The sequence below is a fragment of the Melitaea cinxia genome, chromosome 11, assembly GCF_905220565.1.
Source record: "Melitaea cinxia chromosome 11, ilMelCinx1.1, whole genome shotgun sequence".
Taxonomy (NCBI): Eukaryota; Metazoa; Arthropoda; class Insecta; order Lepidoptera; family Nymphalidae; genus Melitaea; species Melitaea cinxia.
The window spans coordinates 2,911,779-2,934,998 of record NC_059404.1 but is presented as its reverse complement, the minus strand read 5'-3'; the positions used below and the strand labels follow the sequence as shown (position 1 = coordinate 2,934,998).

The 23,220-nt window shown below is 32.3% G+C and overlaps 1 protein-coding gene across 1 annotated transcript; it reads left to right on the top strand.

Moving 5' to 3' along the window:
- Positions 1–14: 14 nt before the first annotated feature.
- Positions 15–21,740, top strand: LOC123658001 (neuropeptide CCHamide-1). The gene is made up of 7 exons (XM_045593479.1): positions 15–45; positions 713–790; positions 6,587–6,622; positions 16,968–17,059; positions 17,851–17,930; positions 20,489–20,594; positions 21,165–21,740. The coding sequence occupies exons 1-7, from the start codon at positions 15–17 to the stop codon at positions 21,186–21,188; spliced, it is 447 nt and encodes a 148-aa protein (XP_045449435.1). The 3' UTR covers positions 21,189–21,740.
- Positions 21,741–23,220: the final 1,480 nt, after the last annotated feature.

The following is a 23,220-nucleotide window of genomic DNA, read 5'->3' as shown; positions in this document are numbered from 1 at the left end:
TATAACAAAACTAAATGCAACAAAACGGTTACACAGTACTTTTTGGTAAGTATTTGTCATTTCTGCCGTGAAAAAACTACCGAGGTATAAAATTGTATTTTATAAGACGGTTCAGAAATTATACGAAAAAAATTTATTTCATTCTTATGTAAAAAAAATTAGCACATATGCACATATTTGCATGATTTTTTACTAAACTTACATTAAGCTAGAAGCACTTTACTTTTTATACAAATGATATTACTTCTATAGTGTTAATAATCCTTTATGATATTAACATTTAGTTATATAAATAAAATTTAAAAGTGTTTGAAAAGTGTATTCAAATCATTTTACAAGTTACATAAAGTTGTTCTGAAATGGCGTAAGCCCTAAGGAATTAAATAATGCTTTTTTACTTAATAGCGTCACGTGCTGGCTCAGTGTTATTTATTAATAAAATTTTCGTATAGGTTTTTGATGTTTATCTGATTAAATTAAGGATAATTCCTTGTAATTTTGAACACAGTAAACCACGCATTTGCGTTAAAACATAACCATTTGAAAATTAAGAATTGACAAAACATTGTTAATAAATAATTATTTAAAATAAATTAAATTAAAATAACAACATCGTTGTTGGAAACTTAAAAAAAAACATGCAAATACTTGTTTTACATTTAAATTACCGCCTAAATTAAAATGTGTTATTTATAATCTGTATAATCCACAGAGCAGAGAATTAACAGTAGAGGTAGCAAGGCATCGAATCTTATTCAGAAAGTCAACGGCTGGCGAAGTCAACGCGGAGGTATGTCAGGGTATACTGCTGATCATGGCTCAATGTTTCTAGTATTTCGAATAGTTGTCATGAATAGATTTTTTACATACACTATAAATAAGTCTGTACACACTGTTTATTTTGTAAATATAACGACAATTTTAAGAAAAATATCATTTTAAAAGAATTAGTCATTGTTATATGAATTTATAGTCGTATTAGCCATAATTAAAACTTTTTATTCAAGTAAGCTTTAAAATCTTCAAAATATTAAAAACACGTTTGCCCATAGACTTATAGAATGCTGTCTAAAGACAAAGTGAAGAATTTTCAAATCTATATAAATCTGTTGAAAATTCCAAAAAATGTGAAAATTTAACTACATCTATAAAAGCAAAAAAAAAATACATTTTGTTTGGGCTGTCGTGAAGTTGTTGTTTTTAATTTTTCATGAGCCACGTGAGAGCAGTATGACGATTGCATGTTGCTGTAATACTTTTTTTCATTGCACTGTAGATATATTATTATTATGATAAACGCAATCAAAACTGACACATCAGAAATCTAGAAATATCGACGAACCTTTTTTTAAAATTATCTGATTAAATTCGATCTTCAATCATTGGATTTAAATATCGTTTTATTTCTATCATCCGAAACAAAAAAAAAATATAATAATTAAACTATAATTACTTATATACGGCAAGCTTGACCGGTATGATATTCTTCCGGATAATTATTCAAAGAACTACGGTAGTAATTCTTCTCAAAGTGAATGAGCTAGTTTTTCCTTATTTGTCTACGTATTCTTTTCAATCTCTTTCTCTCTTTTTCTCGACTACTCTACCTATCTTTTTCTCTTTTAACTCACTCCTATACTCTTTCTCTTTACTAAGGAGTGTTAGAAACTTTATGCAATAAATAAGTCAGCATTAAATATAAGTGACAAGCGTCTGTACGTTTAGTAATCTTTTCCAAAAAAAAATATTATTAGAATACTAACAAATAGATAACTCAAGATTTTTGATATGTTAGTAATGCGTTTATTATACATAAAAATAACTGTTACCTCTGTTGTTCACTTCTCTGCACACATAGTTGAGTGCTTAACACGCTGGTCGAATAGAAATTATCATTTTATAAAAGCACCCAGGCGCTCATAACAGTGCATGTTGCATTATAATTGTTTAATAATATTTTTTTTTAATATATTTTACATAGAAACTGTTTAGTGCTTAACCTCGTTCAATTTCGCGGAAGTTTTACACATTATTTAACAAGCCAAGTGCATTGTCAAGGCTGATATTTAATTAATATAACTGAGTATGCACATATATTAATTCATTTTAATCGTATGTCATTCTTTTGTATATATGTGTTTTTGTTCTTTCTTTTTATTGTATATAGGATTTATTAGTTTACTGTTATTTGTAATTTAAATATTATTAATAAACCTAGTTTGATTCGGTATACATACAAAAAAATTAAAAAAAAATCTTATTGTAATTGGAAAAGTAAAAACTAGAAAGTGTAAAGCATCGATTTTGTATTTAAAAACATAACACGGTAACACTAAATAATTTAACAATAGTTTTGTTGCATTCATTCGTAGTTCAGGTTCTTTTGCTCTGGTTTAAGAAAAAATACGTTTGTATTCAAAATCACTCACAAACTGGAATACAAATAATATAAAAAAAAATAAACAATAATAGACACAACAACAACATACAACACAATTCTGAAACAAGTTTTAAATAATTATAAGTTAAATTATCTCTTAATAAACAAATCGTGGCATTGCGCCTATTCCGTGCGCTCGTGTTCGCCATGCTAGTCCTTGTATCTTTCCCAAATGTTAATAAATTTACTGTGGATTTTTTTTTTTTCAAACAATACCGTATCTATCTTTTTAATTATGAAACATTCCTTAATGTATTTCCGCACGAAAATTTGTTGTTACACATTAATATTTCTAAAAACGCTCCACCCAAAATGCGAAATTAGATTTAAACTTTTACTTTTAAGAGTGATGAAAGACTTTCAATAATTGGAGCATTTATACCAATGACTAATAATTGCCATTAGCAATTGCTAACCTCATTTATCAAAGAGACTGCAGGAAAGCGATGGACATGCAATTTTAAGATTCATTTGTTAAGTGAAGGTTCATTAGAATCGTAGATATGATGATTTTAAATAAAAAATACAATATCAACGACGTGACAATCGTTGACACGTTTTTACAACGAAAGTAGACGAATTGTATTAACAATAGGTTCAGAAATAAAAATCGTGCTAAACCATTAAAAACAATTAATATAACTTAGTGAGTTTGAGTGGTTCGTTGCGTAGTTTACAGTGAATCAGAGTATATTATATATAGGTAATTATTTATATATGTACATTTATAAAAAAATGTGGCAACATAAGCTGTTACAAAAACAGGCATTAACTTGTCTATCCGAGAAACAGTCAACTGTGTGTATCTATTAATTTTTTTTTTTTTTATATTTACAACATACACGTCATCTGTTCGTAGGGTTAGCAACTTAACACTTGTGTTATAGGTAACAGCCACCTGATATAGCTACATTTTTTTTCGATAAACATACAAATAAATATTACATATATAAATAAATATATATATTGCACCCAGATTTGGGGTGGGAATTGAAGTATCGAACCCACAACCTCCGGAACAGAAAGCAGGGTCACTACAAACTGCGCCAACGGGCTAGTCACATGCATGTTAAACATATGAAAACTGAATTCACAGAACCGTATAAAGACAAACAAATCCACAAAAGAATGTAGACAATAATTTAACATACTATGACACAATAGGTTCAAAGAAATAATGCACTAATAAAAATTTACGCCTGGGAAATCATTTACGCTCGCGTGAGTAGAAGACAGGAAAGCGTTTAAAATTTGAATATACGCTCCATATAATTTTTACTTAGTGCTAGCCGGCTTCAAAAAAAGGCGCTCTCAATTCGACTGTAATTTTGTGTTACCTCATAACTTTTTACTCGGCATACCAATTTTAATGATTCTTTACATTTAATCGAAAGCTGATGCTTGTTGTGTTATCCTATTTATTTATTTATTTTTTTAGTTTGGATGATTGAGGTCTGATCTTGATTTGAACCATTTTGAGTTGTCTCTAACAAGGTATTTCATTGATTATTTCTACGTTGTATACCAATCTATGACATTGTAGTCGGTTTTTTATCTACTAGACGTTTTAAGTTGTTTCATCCATTTTGATATTATGTGTTCTTTTTATATTATAGTGTATTTTTGCAGTAGCATAGTAAAAGTTTATACCTTGAAGTAAGGGTTCTCAACTTTTATTTTACCTTAACCTTTATAATAAAAATCTAAATATGAAAAAAGTAAGAATCTGGTAAAGAAGAAGATACAAGATGGTACAGTTTTTAATTCTAGATATATGTTGTGCTATAAGCTAAAAAATAACAGAGCTAATAATAACAATATTCTTAAAATTTTTACTATATGTATGTTATTCTTATAAAGACCGCAGTTAGCACTTATTCTTTAAGAATTCCAAGTTTTAATTATTAAAGTTATCTATAACTAGCATGGACAGATAGAAATGAAATCTTTTAATAGTGTTTTAAACGTTAAAAAAAGTTAGATATCAAGGAAAATTAGACGCGATTATATGAAGGACTATAAAGAGAAATTTCTGTTTTATATATACATAAATAATCGAAATTATGAAGCATACTGCAATACGATCTAGCTTGAAGATTTCGCTTTTTTCATTTATTTATAATAACGTCCTTCAATTCAAAAAAAATCTTATATTAAGTAGTAAATACTTCCCGATAAATGAAATCTTATTAACCACAAAATATCTTAAATAAATCTTTAAAAAAAACTCATAAAAACCAATGAACAAATAAATAATAAAACACGCTTCACAAGATTATTTCAAGGCATAATACAAACACTAGAACAAAATATGAGAAAACAACATTTTCAAATACTTTTTAATTGTAGATTCAAAAATAGAACAAGACTAGAGTTTTCTAATGTTAACGCGAATTTCACTCATTATAGTGAAACAAGATTGAGATTTTATTAGGTATTTTTATTTTTATTATTATTATTATTATTATTATTTTTACATGCCCGACGTTTAATATTTTACAACAACCATGGTCACAAAGTTGTTTCATTATAAATACTAGAGTTTTCAATACAATATTTCAAGTCATACTCCTCGTAGATATATTAACAGTTTTACAAAGACTTACATTAACAACAATACAAGCCCTCACAAAGCGTCTTAACAATACCTAGACACACTCAGGTCAACTTAGTTACCGCTAATAGAGGTTATGGACTTACATTACGTGGACACTCCCATAGTGCATCCAGTGATGGCATGTTTACGGTATACATATCCCTTTATAGCCTTAAGTAGTACTTGATGCATTTTATCTGCTTATTGTTTATGAGTTTATAACTTAGCTAAGTATAGTAAGTGGTATAAACTATTACGGACTTTGTTTTATTATTGAAAATAGAATTGTTTTTCCTTGGTCACGTCATTTCTTTTTAACCTAAAATTATATTAAAGCATCCGAGTTTTATATAACTTGTTTTACGACAAAAATGTGACGTTTTCATCATTTTCGTTATTTTAAATTCTGGATATGAGTCTCCTACATGGATCACCAACATTTAAATTGACATACAAACGTTTGTCGAATATTCGTTTTTTTTTTTATTAACAGCATAGTATTTATGTTTTAAAATTTGACATATCGTTTAAATGTTTTATTTTATTTAGCTCTACGTGTTTTATTATATGAGTTGGTTTTATTTTTAAATTAAAATTCTTATATAGTTATAAATAGTCGAGGTTAACGAGTTACTATAGTATAACAACTTCGGTATGTCAGTTGACGAAATTGGAATTGATCCTGTTTTCAGCTTGAGGATTGCAATTTGCATCCCGAGTCTGCGTATATTGTTTATATGAATATATTTCGAAGTTATATGTGAATGTATGCATTGACCATCTAATACATAGGTACTTTAAATTTTAACACGATCATCTATGTGTGTTGAAGTAGGACCTAGCAGGATATATCCTGTTCAAAATATGGAGCAGCCGACTGGGGAAGTACCTTGACTTTACAGAAGATCACAGCTGTATAATACTCTATTCAAATAGTGTTGTGTTCCTGTTGGTGAGTAAGGTGACCAGAGCAAAGAGGGGAGAGGGACTTGTGACTCTTCTCTCGCTTACCATCAGGTGAGCCGTACGCTTGTTTGCTGACCTAGTTGTATAAAAAATGTTTATCCGTATAGAAGTCTTTAAGTAGCGAATCGTAAGAATTCTTTTGCTAGTCAACTTTTACTAAAACATTACTTAAAAGGAGCCTAGAGTACTTCCTAAAAACTCTTACATTTAAGTACCTCTGGACCTTTGTTATAGATAATTGACTCTACTAGAAATCATTACTTATTATCGTTTGCCGTTTTCGAATTATACGTAAAAAATCATTTCCTTATTTTCACTTGAACTTGGCCTTTATACTCAATTGCCGATATCGTAAGTGTAAGAAAATTTATTCAAAAAGATTTCAACTAAGTTACAATGTCACTTGCATGTATAAATTCGTAGACTGTCAAATTCATTATCTTCTTTTCCCTGTAATAGGGTAAAAAAGATACAAAAAAATAAAAATGTACGCATGTAATTAACATTTAAAATTTGTGTATCTTTTTAATAGTCTTTTCGTATTTGGTTTTATACAATTACAATTAAATTTCACTATTTTACAGGTTCCTGTTTAAGTTACGGACACTCGTGCTGGGGAGGTAAGTAAAAATTGATTTATAGTTTTTTTTTATACATTGTGAATATGCTTCGCATATTTAAATTGTCAAAAATTATAATACCCCGAATAACTTATTAACGCACCGATTAATCTCCTTCGTGTCTTCTCCATTCTACGTGACATTGGCGAAATCATCTGTGCTAGTTTGGCACTGTTGGAAGCCATTAAGCTGAATGAATGAAACTTATTAACGCGTTCAAACAAATAAACTTAAAAGTTTTGTAATATTAGTCTATATTTAAAAGATAATAATGAATGATTTTAATAAGAAAAAAGATTATAATTTAACTATTGAATATACCTCAATAATAGGAAACGAGATATTTAAATACTTAATATTATTATAATTTAATTACATAGGTAATAATAGAGAAGACGACTCTATGAATATTACCTATATTCAAAAATTATAAAATAATAATACACAGTTTATCCAGAGTAAATACGTTTAAAAATTACATCTATCTCTCTCTGTCATATATTTAATTTAAACTCTATATCCACGTCAACATAATTTTGATCTAAATTAACATACTGTGCTGTGTGGCTACGGCACTAAAGAATTTAGCCACCCCCTCTCTTCCCGTGGGTGTCGTAAGAGGCGACTAAGGGATAACAAGGTTCCACAACCACCTTGGAACTTAAGAAGCCGACCGATGGCGGGATAACCATCCAACTGCTGGCTTTGAAATACACAGGCCGAAGACGGGCAGCAGCGTCTTCGGTGCGACAAAGCCAGTACTGCGGTCACCAACCCGCCTGCCCAGCGTGGTGACTATGGGCAAAACACATGAGTTCACGTTATTTTTGGCGTAAACTTGTGGAGGCCTATGTCCAGCAGTGGACTGTATAGGCTGTAATGATGAAATTAACATACAGAGAAATTAATCAAACAATTACCGTCAAAACTATTAATTGTGTATTCCATCCTAATTGCTTGTACGTTATTTCATTATTTTCAATTATTGGACGAAATTATTTGCAACCCACTTAACTATCTTTCGTAGGTTTGTTTCGATTTAATCACAGTTGAACTTAAATATATATATTTACAAATATATCCGCCAGTGAAATAAGAGTTCAATTTCAAAAATAGCGTGGTGTCGTCTCCTGTCAAAGATTTAAATTTTTTTTCTTACCACTTTTACTAACTTTGAATAGGTGCCACGGTTCGCTTAAACCGAATATAAAATCATCATATCAAAAATTTCGATCTAACGAATACATCGTTCCATAGCTTAATTGGCTAGAGCACCGACACGGTCAGTCGGAGATGCAGGTTCGATCCCCGCTGGAACGGTCGATTTTTGATATGATATTCAAAAAACGTTTAAAAGTTCAAATGCTGTGATAATGCTATTAAAAAAAATTAACACTTATTTCTACAATGCACAATATACTTTCTTAACGCTGTCCGATATTGCAATTTGCAATAATTGCACAATAATTGTGCCATTGATTGATTCTTTAAAACTCTTTACAAATTATTTATAGATTTTTTCGCATTTCTCGTTAATCGTTCATTCAGATAATTGCATTGAAACTAACACCAAAAACGTTTTCATTTGCCGAGTGCTTACTGGCTGCAACTATATGGCATAGATATTGCTAAGTGTCAACTTTATTTAGAGCCTAAATACTTAAAAGTTAAAAATTTATTAATCTACATATTTGTACTATCGTAGACTATCAGCAGAACTACAAGTTTCGTAAAATACCCCTTTTTTATCAAAATGTAACTAAGTGCTAACTTATATATACTTAATTATGAACACACCGGCAGTTGCAAAATGTGGACTATGTAATAATTATGCGAAATGATAAGTTTGTTATTAAATCAGGGATTTGATTTTAGGCACATGAATTATTATTCGTATAACTAAGCTACGCTTCAGCCTGTAATATCCCACTACTGGGCATAGACCTCTTTTCCCATATACGAGAAAAATCAGAGCTTAATCCACCACGCTGCTCCAATTCAGATTGGTGGATAGATTCCCTGATATCAAGGAACACCTATATGACAACATAAGCCCGTTTGTGTATTTTTCTAGTTTCCTAACTTTTATATATAGTTATAACTAACTAAAAACTAACTTTAAACCATGTAATAAGCAAACTAAATATAGGACCTCAAAAAATCCTTAAAATCTGTCGTTCTATTTAAATCTGAGCGAGATATGACGGATAATTTCTTAAGTTATATTTAACAGTGTTGTGTGTTCAATTGACTTTGACTTAATTGATATGTATATCCCGATATCCGAATTATTATGGAAAAGGCGCCCAAAAAAGGTTCCATTGTTTTTTTTTCTTGAATACAATCAGTTTAATTTAAAAAAAAATTGCCAATTTATTAAATATTAATAGATTTTGCTGTGCGGCTACGGCACTAAAGAATTTAGCCACCCCCTCTCTTCCCGTGGGTGTCGTAAGAGGCGACTAAGGGATAACAAGGTTCCACAACCACCTTGGAACTTAAGAAGACGACCGATGGCGGGATAACCATCCAACTGCTGGCTTTGAAATACACAGGCCGAAGACGGGCAGCAGCGTCTTCGGTGCGACAAAGCCAGTACTGCGGTCACCAACCCGCCTGCCCAGCGTGGTGACTATGGGTAAAACACATGAGTTCACGTTATTTTTGGCGTAAACTTGTGGAGGCCTATGTCCAGCAGTGGACTGTATAGGCTGTAATGATAATAGATTTTTACAAGCTAACAAAACATCACATTACTATAGGAAGTGTAAATAGATAATTTTGAAAGAGCGTTAAAATGGTAACCTTCAAAGAGCAAGAAGTACTTTGTTTCTCATCCAATATCCAATATAAACTATAAAGAGTGTGTAATTCTCAATTGGAGTGGCGTTATCTAAAAACAACGCCCTTCAAAAATTTTATTTTTATTATGGGTAGTGTTAGACCTTATACCTTTACTGGATAGTCAGAGTTTCTTGTATTGCCAGATGAACACTTCGCTAGCGCGATTTAACTGCGTACAGCGCTATCTAGTTGAAAATAAAGTAAACTCTCGTTGAAAATGTTCGCCATATTACAAACGTGAGTGGTGAATAATATGAAAAAAGTTAATGATGTACCTAAGTAATTAACGAGAATTATTATTTTTGTATATGATTGAAATATTTTGATATTTTATTTTGTTATTAAATTTCAAAGAATGGAGGAGATTCTTAACTCTTTTTACAAGTTAGGGTGAGAGATCTTTGTCTACTATTATCTTTCATACCAGTTTTCGCTTTCTCTTTTCTCGTACTTTCATGGCGCATACTTACTCATACATCGCCATTGGTACTCAGAGTGGGGTTCACTACATATTTTGTCCTGCCTCTAACTATTCTTTATTTAATTATATAACATTAGTGGATGAGAAAAACAAAGGGAAGAGATGATTTTATTTATTAACTAGCTGTGCCCGCGACTTTATCCGAGTGGAATTTAACAAAAAAAAAAAAAATTTCAGATCGCAGAGTTATAAAATAAATAAATTTCGAAAATAAAAGTAGCCTAAGTAACTCCTCATTACATTAGCTATCTGCCAGTGAAAGTCCCGTCAAAATCGGTCTAGCCGTTTATTAGACTAGCTGGAACAAACAGACAGACAGACAAAAATTGTAAAAATATTATTTCGGTATATGTATCGTGTATACATCCATATGCATTTAGTAAAAAGCGGTTATTTTAATATTATAAACAGACACTCCAATTTTATTTATTTGTATAGATAAATCTCAAATTATTGGATTAAACTAACTTGAACAGATATTACTAATGATGATATTATAGTGCTAATTCCTATTTATGCTAGCCGATTATATACTTGTGTCAATCGACATGACTCTCAAAACCAGAAGCGGGTCCTAGGTTCGAACCTCTTCGACCACAAGACCCGACCCTTCGTTTCCACTTTCATTGTTACCTTTTTTCTGTCATCGGTGAAAATCCCTCTGTTTTATGCACCGGAAAATATACTTGTCAATACGCTTACGATGCATCTGGAGTTGTAAGCGTCTATACGTTACGTTAATCACTTATCGTCGGGCAAACTGTACGGCTTTGCCTACCTATTAGGTTACCTAGTTGTAAAAACCTAAAAAAATAATTGATTTCGAATATGTTGATGACCTCATTTTATTAGTTACTAACTGCTGCCCGCGACGTCGTCTGCGTGAACGCTATACAGTACCAAAAAAACCTACGATTATACCTTTTTAAATAATTGTGTTTGCAGGCAAATTTAAATATAACCACATGATAAACATTGGCTTTCGATTAAATTAAAAATCATCAAAATCGGTACACCCACGAAAAAGTTATGTGGATTTTGAGAGTTTCCCTCGATTTCTCTGGGATCCCATCATCAGATCCTGGTTTCCTTATCATTATACCACACCAGGGATATCTCCTTTCTAACAAAAAAAGAAATATCAAAATCGGTTCATAAACGACGAAGTTATCCCCGAACATACATAATATATACGATCGAATTAAGTAACCTCCTTCTTTTTTGAAGTCAGTTAATAATATTCATTTACCCGTTTCTTCTTTACATTTTATATCTACAGAAAGTGCAATAACAGAGGGAGACTTCTTTTGTAAAATTGACCTTCAAAAATGCTTATTTTCAGCCTGCTTTAAATAAATGGCTTTATGGTGATTCTGCTGAATTAAGTCATAAGTTGTAACTGAAGCAGATAAGACGTAGATGAAGCAGCTTGAAACTTATATAAACACATTTTTGTCTTGCCTATCTCTGAAACGAATTAACGATACAATTTTTAAGAAGAAAATGCACAGCTCCATCGATAACTTTTGAAAACAACTATTAACCTTGTCAACATGATCAAATTTCAATTATTAATATCCAAAAAGGGATTGATGATGATGGTTTTGAAATCTCATAGATGGCGATGCTTTAAAATTGTCTTGAAATTACTTATATTTATTTTATTATGTTTATCGGCCTAAGTTACTTATATTGCGTGATTTTTATAGAGTGAAGCTAGATTATAGCATGGTTATTAACATAATAACAACAACATTCAAATATGCGTCGTTAGATTACACGTTTTTACAGAATGCGTTGAAGAAATAAAGGTTTACTGCTCGTTCCCCGTAGGTGATAGCGTGATAATTTGTAGCCTATATGTTGACCCGACTTCTTAATAATATTTTTGCCAAATTTGATGTAAATCCAAGCAGTACTTTTTGAGTTTATCCCGGCCATACATACAGACAGACAAATACAGATAGACAAAAATTCTAAAAACTATATTTTTGGCTTCGGTATCGTTTGTAGATAACAACCCGAGTATTATTTTAAAAAAATATTCAATGTCAGTACAGTTTTTACTTTCCTACCATTTTATTATATGAATAGATCAATATAAACCGAAGTCGTTTTTAAGTTTTTAACAACAATTACTTACAAATGCAATACACATTTCCGTAATTAAAGTGTAATAACTACTCAAAAGTACGTTAAAGAAATATCTATGTTAAGAAGTCAGGGAAGTAGTTGTGGCGCTTTTGCATGGAAGAAAAGGGTTAGAAATTAAGGCGAAAGTAAGTTCCCAAGAGTTAAATATGTTTAAATTTGCATGTTATCCTCTGAGGTAAAGTAAGCCTACACTAAACTTAGAAGTTCTAGTCACGTATATATCTACTATACATTTATACGAATAGTCATTGACAGAACAAAGACATTCTTTAAATACACACAAACACACACACACACACACACACACATACACACACATATCCGCGTTATCAAAGATTACTCAAAAAGCATCAAAAATTAGCCATCAAAAAGTAGCCATCAGATCTCGATCAAATTTAAATGGGACCATATGACAAGCATCAACTTTCGATTACAACAAGAATTATCAAAATTATTTATTAAGAATAAAATGCTACTATAAAAGCCATCTAGTGGATAATATAGCTCATCGTTATAGTAGGACGATAGTCCGAACCGAAGTAGTTTTACTGAATTGCGACAGATGGCGTCACGAGTACGCACAGTCATATATATGCGTCATCAAATATTACAAAAAAAATACTTATTATATCTCGATCAAAATTAAACGCGTCTACAAGACAAGCATCAGCTTTCGATTAAAATAAGAATCATCAAAATCGGTACACACAAAGAAAAGTTATGCGATATTATTACATGTAACTCGAAAGTTACTCATTAGATCACAATTAATTTTAAATGGGACCACATGAAACGCACCATTTTTTGATTAAAACAAAAATCATTGAAATCGGTCCACCCAGTAAAAGTTCTGAGGTAACATACATAATAAAATACAATCGAATAGAGAACCTCCTCTTTTTTTCGAAGTCGGTTAAAAATATACAGAAATACATTTCAAAACTTTGTAAGTCAATAAATTTTAAATTATTTGCAGAGATGTCTTCTCAAATTAATTGATGTCAATATGTATTCAAATAATCAGTTCGTTACTTTAGACATTTAAATGAAATTTAACTCATAAATTGTTCTTTTAAAATAAATACTTAGTTACAAAATTAAATGCAATAGAAGTTCCATTCATTCATTAACTTTGAGCTTTCAATATTTATTTATTTATTTATTTAAGGCATCATCAACACTAGGCACACAGCAAACTGTCTGGCATAAACACATTTGATAAAATGTTCACACTTCACACACACACACTTCACCCTAGGCCTCCCCAAGCTCGCGCCAGACATCCCGGTTTTCCGCAATCCTCATCCAGCCTACACCGGCAACCTTACGTAGATCGTCGGTCCAACGGGCCGGAGGACGTCCCACACTGCGTTTGCCAAGACGCGGTCTCCACCCCAGGACCCGTCTACTCCAACGGTCATCGGTCCTGCGACACAGATGACCAGCCCACTGCCACTTCAACTTGCTAATTCTATAAATATATATATAATATGATAAACTGTTTATGTACCCGCAATTACAGAAGGCACGGCATTTACAATACTGACGCTCGTATAATTAATTTAAAAAAAAAGGTTCGATGAGTACAACAAAAATCTTAATTCACTCGCATTCGCTATTATATTTTATATGCTGAGTAATTTACTCAGATCTCTAATAACATGTTATAGAAATAGTAACTATTTACATCCATGCGCATTTAAAAGTCCACTGCTGGCCATAGGCCTCCCTTAATGTTCGCCATTCCGTCCGGTCCTGCGACCTCTGAATCCAGCAGCTTCCCGCTGTCTTCTTCGAGTCGTCAGCCCACTCAGTTAGAGGGTGATCTGTACTCTTTTGTCGAGACATAGTCGCCATTCGAGGACTTGTACTCTCCAAAATATTACATGCCCATTTGCCTATGTCGGTGACCTTTGTTCGTCTACGGTATTCATCGGTATTTCACCTCTGAAACGGCTGGACCGGTTTTGACGAAACTTTCACTGGCAGATAGCTTATGTAATGAGAAACAACTTAGGCTACTTTTTTTTATAACTCTGAATAATAACTATTTTTTAAATTTCACGCGGGCGAAGTCGTTTGCACAGCTAGTCTTATATATAATACTATATGTTTAAGTAGTTATTTGTATACTTGTAACTAGGTACGTAGCAGCTTGTACAGGATACAAGTCAGTCATTACAGTTAAAAGTACAATACACGAGTGCCATACTGTATAAAAAAGTTTATAGTTAAAAGTTATCCTTAGGAAAGAAACGCAAGTTACGTGATTAAAAGTAATTTAATAGTTAATTTAAGCAATTATCTAATTTTAAATTTTAACAATTCAGTTGTACAACGGGTGTGTCCCGCACACTTCAAACAGTGAGAATAAATTTATGATAATAGCATACATCAAGGTAGACGAACCTTTCTACATCAACGTACCATTTTTGTAAAGAAATGTTTAATAGGTATGCCGACAAATAATTTTAATTTTGTGGAAAATAATAATAAAATACTCAAAACTCTTTACCTCAACACTCTGTCGACGTAAGATCATTTTACTTTACTCTGTGTTACTTTACTCTGTGCTTTCTCTTGTCATAAAGTGCCCGATTCCATTTTTTTCTTAGTAAATAATGATTTCGTAATCAGTGACGTACCCAAAATATTGGTGGCATTATATCGCTATCCCTGGCATACATTATTTATATTATAGTCTATTAGCGTTAATAAAATAGTGAGTCGTCACTATTACTTAAGTTAGCTACAAAACTTGACTACGTAATAAAATCTTAATAAACTAAAACAAAAACAACAACCCCGCGTCTTGACAAACGCACTATGGGATGTCCTCCGGCCCGCTGGGCCGACGATCTACGTAAGATTGCCGGTGTAGGCTGGATAAGGATTTCGGAAAACCGGATATCTGGCGCGAACTTGGAGAAGCCTATGTTTAGCTGCTATAGGCTGAACTGATTGACTGACTAAAACTAAAACATCGTGTTCAAATTAAAATAAATCCTTCACACAGTCATTTTAATTTCAGTCAAAGGAAGTGACGAAGTAACAGCGAAGAGCCAAACTTTTCTTAACGCGAATATTGGGGTAGTACCTCGACCTTACAGAAGATCACAACAAAATAATACTGTTTTCAAGCAGTATTGTGTTCCTGTTGGTGAGTAAGGTGACCAGAGCTCCTGGGGGGTTGGGGATTGGGTCGGCAACGCGCTTGCGATGCTTCTGGTATTGCAGGTGTCTATAAGCTACGGTAATCGCTTACCATCAGGTGAGCCGTACGCTTGTTTGCCGACCTAGTGACATAAAAAAAAGAAAACGTAAATAAAAATAAAAATCGTGAACAAGGGATTACTAAAATAGATATTAGACTTATGGGTTTATAATGATAAAGCGTAGGATTCATGTTATCACGGCTAACGTATGTAGTGTTATGGGAGTTATTATAAGCCGACATATTGACTCGGTGATTACTATCAAACTACCGTTAAGCCTTTGATAAGTCGATGTCCGAAGCACAATGGTTTTCCCATACAGAATTACGTATTAGGATTTATCATGGCACTTGATATGATATATAGTTTTTTTATGGATTAGCTTGACTTGACTAAGTAGTCACGATATCCCTGCTACTCTAGCGTTCCCATTTTCGATGCCCTCTGTCGTACAAAATCTAACAAGCTTGGACTTTTTTCTGCGTTTCTGGATCTCAAGCAAACTATTTTTATCCTTCTGGAAGAACTGTGAAACGTCTATTTTATATATAAAAAAAAATGTTACGCGATAATTGTACGGGATTATTAATATCAGTTCTCCTAAGGTATCTTTCAATCAAAAAGTTTTTATTCGAAAGTGCGAGCTTTTCGTGTGGTGGCATTTAAATTTGAGCGATTACTGACAAGTACTTTTTTGTATTGTCCTTAAAAATACGTATAATTTATTGTTTCATTTCCGACCACCTAAGTTGATAATGTTCTGATTTTATTTCTTGTTGATTTAAATTGAAATCGATTTTTTTTGTAACAAACGTTCAATTTGATTAAAACTTTAATAATGATGTCTTAATGACATTATAGGATTTTCATTTAATCGTATCTGTCAGAAAATGCAGACTTAAAAGGCAAATAACTGTCTCTTGTGTGTCTCTTTACCGACACGTTGATGTGAAGATTAAAACAACAGGCGTATTAAAAGCATTAGGTGCTCTATTAATATTCTATATACAAATTAAATTAAGCGATATTTTTATATGGAAGTGTTTGTTTATTTGTTTGAACGTGATAATATCAAGCCATAGACATTAGATTTTATTTTTATAGCCGACCTAAAAAAAATATGTATTTTTTTTACCTAAGAACTTTTTACTGGACCGATTTGATTATTCTTTTTTTTTAATTGTAAGGTGGCGCTTTTCATTTAGTCCCGTATGAATTTGATCGAGATTTGATGACTACTTTTTGAGTAGTCTTTGACACAGCGTATTTACTAGACTATTTTTTCGTATACCTACATTGACGTTTCTAACACAATTGTACTTTAAATTGCCAATTAATTGAAGAAAAAATTTATTTATTCGTTGAGCTTAATAGCTTATAACACAGAGATGGTTTAGATAATGTCCTATAGAATAAAAAATACGAATACGAATAAGATTGTTTGGTATATGGAAAATAAGCTACTAAGCATTATTTCATGACATAGTATCGATTTTAATTTACTTTACGTCAATAGTTGATGATACATGTACATAACACTTTTTAAAACTTCCTGATTTCATTAAACCCGGCTCCTGATTCATTTTGCTTGCGAAGTGTTAAATTTCAAACATGTCGCCTGGCTTTAATGGCATATCAATATATATTTCAGCCCACGGAAAGCGTTCAGGCAGAGCTCCCTCTTCCGCTCCCGACTGGTACATCACTAGGATTCTACGACGCATGGCAGCTAACAATAATATGGTGAGTCTTTACATTATTTCGAAGTAAAACTTCTTTATGCACGATTGACTTGGGGAATAAGCTGGTGAATGTATGACGAGAGCGTTACGAAAAGTGTGATCGGGCGAGTTAACGGAGCAAGAGAGAGGTGCGAGCACATATTTTCTTTCTATTTTTCTCTCATAGCCAAGTTTCGTATATCTAAGATACAATGCAGGCCTAAATTTTGTAGAAGTTTTACTTCAGTCGTGTGGTCTAAAGCACACTCGTTTTTTATTATTAAAATGCGTAAATAAAAAAATTAACTAATTTCATCGATATTGAATGTTTTTTTTTTTTTTTTTTGAAACACCCTCATCTCAGTAATTACTGGTTCTAATCGAAAAATTATTTTTATATTGGATTACCTGTTTCGCCCAATTTACCGAAGATGGCTATACTTTTTTTTTCGTCAAATTAATGCGTTTAAATTAAAATATGGAACAAATTTAAATGAACATTTTATGATTATTTTGATAATAAAAATATGTTGTTGTGTATAAGTACCATTAGTTTTCTGATACAATTTCGAACCCATCTAATAAGTTTGCAAAGTTATACTTCTAACAGATAAGGTAGTGTGTGGGATAGTTCCATAATCATAAACTATAAAACTGTTGACTTGTTTTAAGTATCTACGTAATTAAAAAACAATAAACTTCGATCGTCCTTATCTCATTTTAAAAATAAATTTTCATGGAGGGAAAATATATTATTTATATTTTCACAAACATATAATACAGTATAAAAAAAAGCGCCATCTGTTATTTCAGAACCGAGCCCAAAATGTTGAAGACCAGAACGAAAACGACATCTACCGAGTGGAAGATAACGCAACATCCAACAAGATTATGTTAGTACCTTCATAGTTAGTGAATATCATTACATAGATGGCGATACTATTATATAATAGCTGACGATATTTTACCAATTTAAATATTCTTTAAAATTATAGCTGAAATCAGATTTGTGATGAGTGTAGACGTCTTTACATCAGATATATTGTCTGCTAACTAACAGACGATTTGCTCTTATGACCTAATTATAAATCGTTACGTTTAAATATTTAAAAAATAAATTAATATTTGTCACTATTATTTAATGAATAGTCTTGACTTTGAATAAGTGTAATTTTCTAATGGGATTGTAAAAATTGAAATTATAATGAACAAAAATATAATAATAATTGAGAAACGTTACGAATTTTTTATAAAAATTGAGATTGAAATATTTGAGAGGTTTGGAAATTTTCCTTCTTTGAATAAAGTAATAAGTCTTGGTTATTGTATGGTAAACCGGACACTGGTTTTATTTATGATAAGATGCGTGACTCGAAAAAATTATTTAAAGCTAAGTTAAAATATTGTCAAAATAATGAAAAACAAATAAAATTAGATATTATTGCTCAAAATCATGCTGATAAAAATTTCAATAAATTTTGGAAAAATACTAATAAGCTTAATCCAAAATCGAGCCTCCCCGTGAGTGTAGATGGTAAGTTTGATCCGTCTGACATAGCAAATGCCTTCCGTGAACACTTTAAAGTGGAGTCTTCCCTCCCTATAGAGTCGCAGGTGTTCGATGTTGGGTGTTGCGACGGGGACTTTACTGTTAGGTTTTCTGAAGGTGAGGTCGCCTCGGTTATTAAAGGAATGGCCAGAGGTAAGTCTCCCGGTCACGATGATCTCAGTATCGAGCACCTGAAGTACGCGGGGGTGCACTTACCTCGAGTTCTGGCTACGTTTTTTAATTTATGTATAAGCCATTGCTACCTACCAAATGAATTAATGTATACTGTTGTTGTACCTATAATAAAGAATAGAACGGGGGATGCCTCCGACTTGTCCCATTACAGGCCTATATCTCTGGCTACGGTTATAGCCAAGGTGCTGGATGGTTTGCTTGACAGAAGACTGGCCGAAAATATTAAAATCCACGATTTACAGTTTGGTTTTAAGCCTGGCTTGTCCACAGAGAGTGCCATTTTCTGTCTCAAGCAAACTGTGCAGTACTACACGGCTCGAAAAACCCCAGTCTTTGCTTGCTTTTTGGACTTGTCGAAGGCATTCGATTTAGTATCGTACAATTTGTTGTGGAGAAAACTACGGTGTGAAAGCAGTCTACCTCTTGATGTCATATCAATATTTAAATATTGGTATGACAACCAGAGGAATTGCGTCAAATGGGCTGGCTCGCGATCGGATGAGTACGGGTTGGAATGTGGGATGAGGCAGGGGGGGTTGACCTCACCCAAGCTTTTTAACTTGTATATTAATAAGCTGATCGAGGAGCTCAGCAGCACCTACATAGGATGCCATGTAGGCGGGACTTGCATCAATAACATCAGCTACGCAGACGATATGGTGCTGCTGAGCCCATCGATCGGCGCCTTGACTAAGTTGCTTCACATATGTGAAGAGTACGCAGTGGCTCATGGGCTCAGATATAACGCGTTGAAAAGCGAATTCATGGTTTTTCGGGCGACGGGCGCGAGGAGACAACGGAGAGTAACTTGTGTTACTCTAGGGGGCTCTCAGTTGAAAAGAGTTGACCGATTCAAATATCTGGGTCACTGGGTCACTGAGAGCTTGACAGACACGGTGGATATTGAAAGAGAGCGTAGGGCGCTGTCTGTTCGATGTAACATGTTGATTCACAGATTTGCGCGTTGTAGTAAACAAGTCAAAATAACACTTTTCAACGCCTACTGTCAATCGTTCTACACGTGCGGTCTGTGGGTCGATTTCACGCAGCGAGCATACAGTGCACTCCGTGTCCAGTACAACAACGCGTTCAGGATGTTGTTTGGTTTGCCGCGCTTCTGTAGCGCGTCGTCTATGTTCGCCGAGGCGCGCACCGACTGCTTCCACGCGATCATTCGAAAGCGGTGTGCGTCGTTGTGGGCGCGAGTACGCGGAGCATCGAACGCCATCTTGAACGTCTTGGCCGACCGATGGGACTCCCCATTATTTTGTCGCTGGGTACAGCTTCATGCTCCTTCTGCTAACTATAATCTTTAGCACAGGGGTCCCATAGGAAGAAATTATTATATTACATTTATAAGTTTTACTAACTTAGTTGTAAGTTTAGTTCTAAGTTTTTTGTACCTAACACTATATATTTTGTTTATAATTTGTAAGTCCGAAATAAATATATTATTATTATTATTATTATTAAAAAATTTAAGTTTGATAGATATTTAGATATTTTGTAATTGTTTTATTAAAATTAACATTCACTTTAAAATTAATGTATTTATATCAACATAATGAGAATACCATTACAGTATTTTGAATATAATTACCATCATATTCGCTTATACCAACTCCGGAATATTTTAAAATCATCCATATTAAAAACATTTTTTACATACAAGTACAATGTTCTTATTATATAACATTTAATTCCCAGAAGCGAGAACGAGGAGGTCCCAATGATATTTAACGCGAGAACTGCAGAAGCTAAACCAATGCTGGATGATGATACGCTGTCCAGGATGAAGTTTTGGCAAATCATGGCAAGAAATTTTATTACATAAAATCTTCACTTTTGACAAAACTGTTATGGGGTCAATTTAATAATAATAATATTATTATTATTTTATGCTGGAGATATTTCGGAAAAAAATGGCGGTTGATATTTTAATGCCAATTTTTTTTATTAGCTGTCTGTGTGTGTAGCGGCCTTGCATTATATTTTCATACCCAAACAATTTATTAAAATTAAATCTACTCCCAACTTTGCACATCTAAAGTTCACATAACTAGGACACTGAAAGACTTATTCCAATATAAAGTTCTTTTGTCAGAGGGTAAAAGGAATGGTGTAAAAGTAAAAATGGTTTTTTTTTTTTTCGAACATAGACATGTGCTGCTTGTATTATAAAATATACTGTAACACCAACAATAGATTGATAGTTACTTGAAACCAAAAACGTTGTTGTATTAACACCGTACCTTTAACCTTTTGGCGTCTAAAATTAAACCTGTCATTACATTATGACAGGGTTAATTTGACAGGTTTTTTTTTTGTTATTTTAATATTGTCTTAGATTTAGATATAGTCAGTAAATTGTTTTTTTTTTCAGAGAGCAGCATCAGAAGAAAACTGAACTAGCCAAATGGACTGACCCTTTATTTAACCAAATCGTAATCGTTTCGTTTAATACTCCATGATTGAGTCAATTTACAAGGCTGGGTTGTAATTGACTTTGTAATATATAGAATAAGTATGTTTAACAAAGATTTAATATCGAAATTCATTTGATTTTAATATCAATTTTTTTAAACGTTTACAAGTATTTGGACATAGACAATGATTTATTGTATTTAATTTTATTTTTTTTCTCTTCTTTATTAACAAATCAACCCTTTAATACAGAAACTTTTTAAAATATGTTCGACAATGTTTTTTTTTATGTACCACACCTACGAGTTCTCAAAATTTCTGTTACATAAGCTATGTCCATTATGAAATAATTTTTCTTTAAAAATTGTTATAAACGGAATTAAAAAAATACGCTTTGGCTCAATTTACTAAAATTCATTTTAGAAAATAGATTAGAAAAGAAATTGTATTAACAAGTAATTTAATAGAAAGCATATGTTTCATTGTTGGTGTTGATTAATAAAAGCCTGTACTATATACCGCATATTCATTTAAAGAGTTTGATTTTATTACAAATAACCATTTCTATAATCCTTTTAATATATTTAAATTATTTTGAAGTTAACCTACACATAAAACCTCTTTTTTGTAAAGAGTACATTGAAATCAGTTTTTTTCTAAAATTTTCAAAATAAGGTTTTAATGAACAACAATTCTGGTTTCTCATATTCTTATTCAACAGCTAAAACAACGTCTGTCAGTTAGATTAAAGTCACTGGAATGGAGAAACAGATTATAAAATAAGCATGTTTTATTTCATCGCACTATTATTAGTTTACGTTTATAGAAGGACAAAGTAGATCTGAACACTCGTTACAAGTTTCCAGTTTTTTTTTTTAATAGTTTTCATCACTAAGCCAGCAATAAAAATCTGGTCCTTAATCATCTTGATAAGATCCTTCAACATTTTATCAAAAAAAAAATTACAAGACCTTACCTATCATACAATACAACTTTTAGTAGACTAACTTATATGTACATAATTGTGTTTGCTCGCAAACGAAAAAAAAACCGACTTCAATTACATCGACAAGTAATACAACGTAGTTATCAGATCTCGATAAAATTTATATGTGACCACATGATAAACACCAGCTTTCGATTAAATTAAAAATTATCAAAATCGGTACACCCAGTAAAATGTTATTACGGATTTTCGAGAGTTTCCCTCGATTCCTCTGGGATCCCATCATCAGATCCTGGTTTCCTTATCACGGTACCAAACTAGAAATATCCCCTTTCCAACAAAAAAAAAGAATTATCAAAATCGGTACATCCAGTAGAAAGTTATGCGGTATAATACAACGTAGGTCGACGAAAAAAGCGTCAAGTAAAAACGCATTATTAGATATAACTCGAAAAGTAATTGTTAGATCTCAAATAAATTTAAATGGGACCAATTGGCACACACCACCTTTCGATTAAAACAAAATTTGTCGAAATTCCGAAACCCGGTCAAAAGTTCTGATGTAACATACATAAAAAAAAAAATAAAAAAAAAATACAGTCGAATTGAGAACCTCCTCCTTTTTTGGAAGTCGGTTAAAAAGAATTTTCTTTACTAGTACTTAATATTCTACTACTACTATATAATTACTGAAATTTCCTGCTCAAAATATGGACCAGCTTGACTGGGGTAGTACCTTGACCTTACAGAAGATCACAGCAAAATAATACTGTTTTTAAGCATTGATGTGTTCCTGTTGGTGAGTAAGGTGACCAAAGTTTTTGGTGGGATAGGGTATAAGCGCTTGCGATGCTTCCGGTGTTCGAACACGTTTATAAGCTACGGTAATGGCTTTCCATTAGGTGAGCTACGCTTGTTTCCCGATAACTTGAGTTTCAAAATTTAACAAAAAAAAAATCATTTATTTTCTCTTTTGTACCCTTAACATGTGTATCAAACATTTATATCTATCAAATTAATCTAACGACGTTCGTATTACAGAATGCTCTCAACGATATGATAGTTTTAG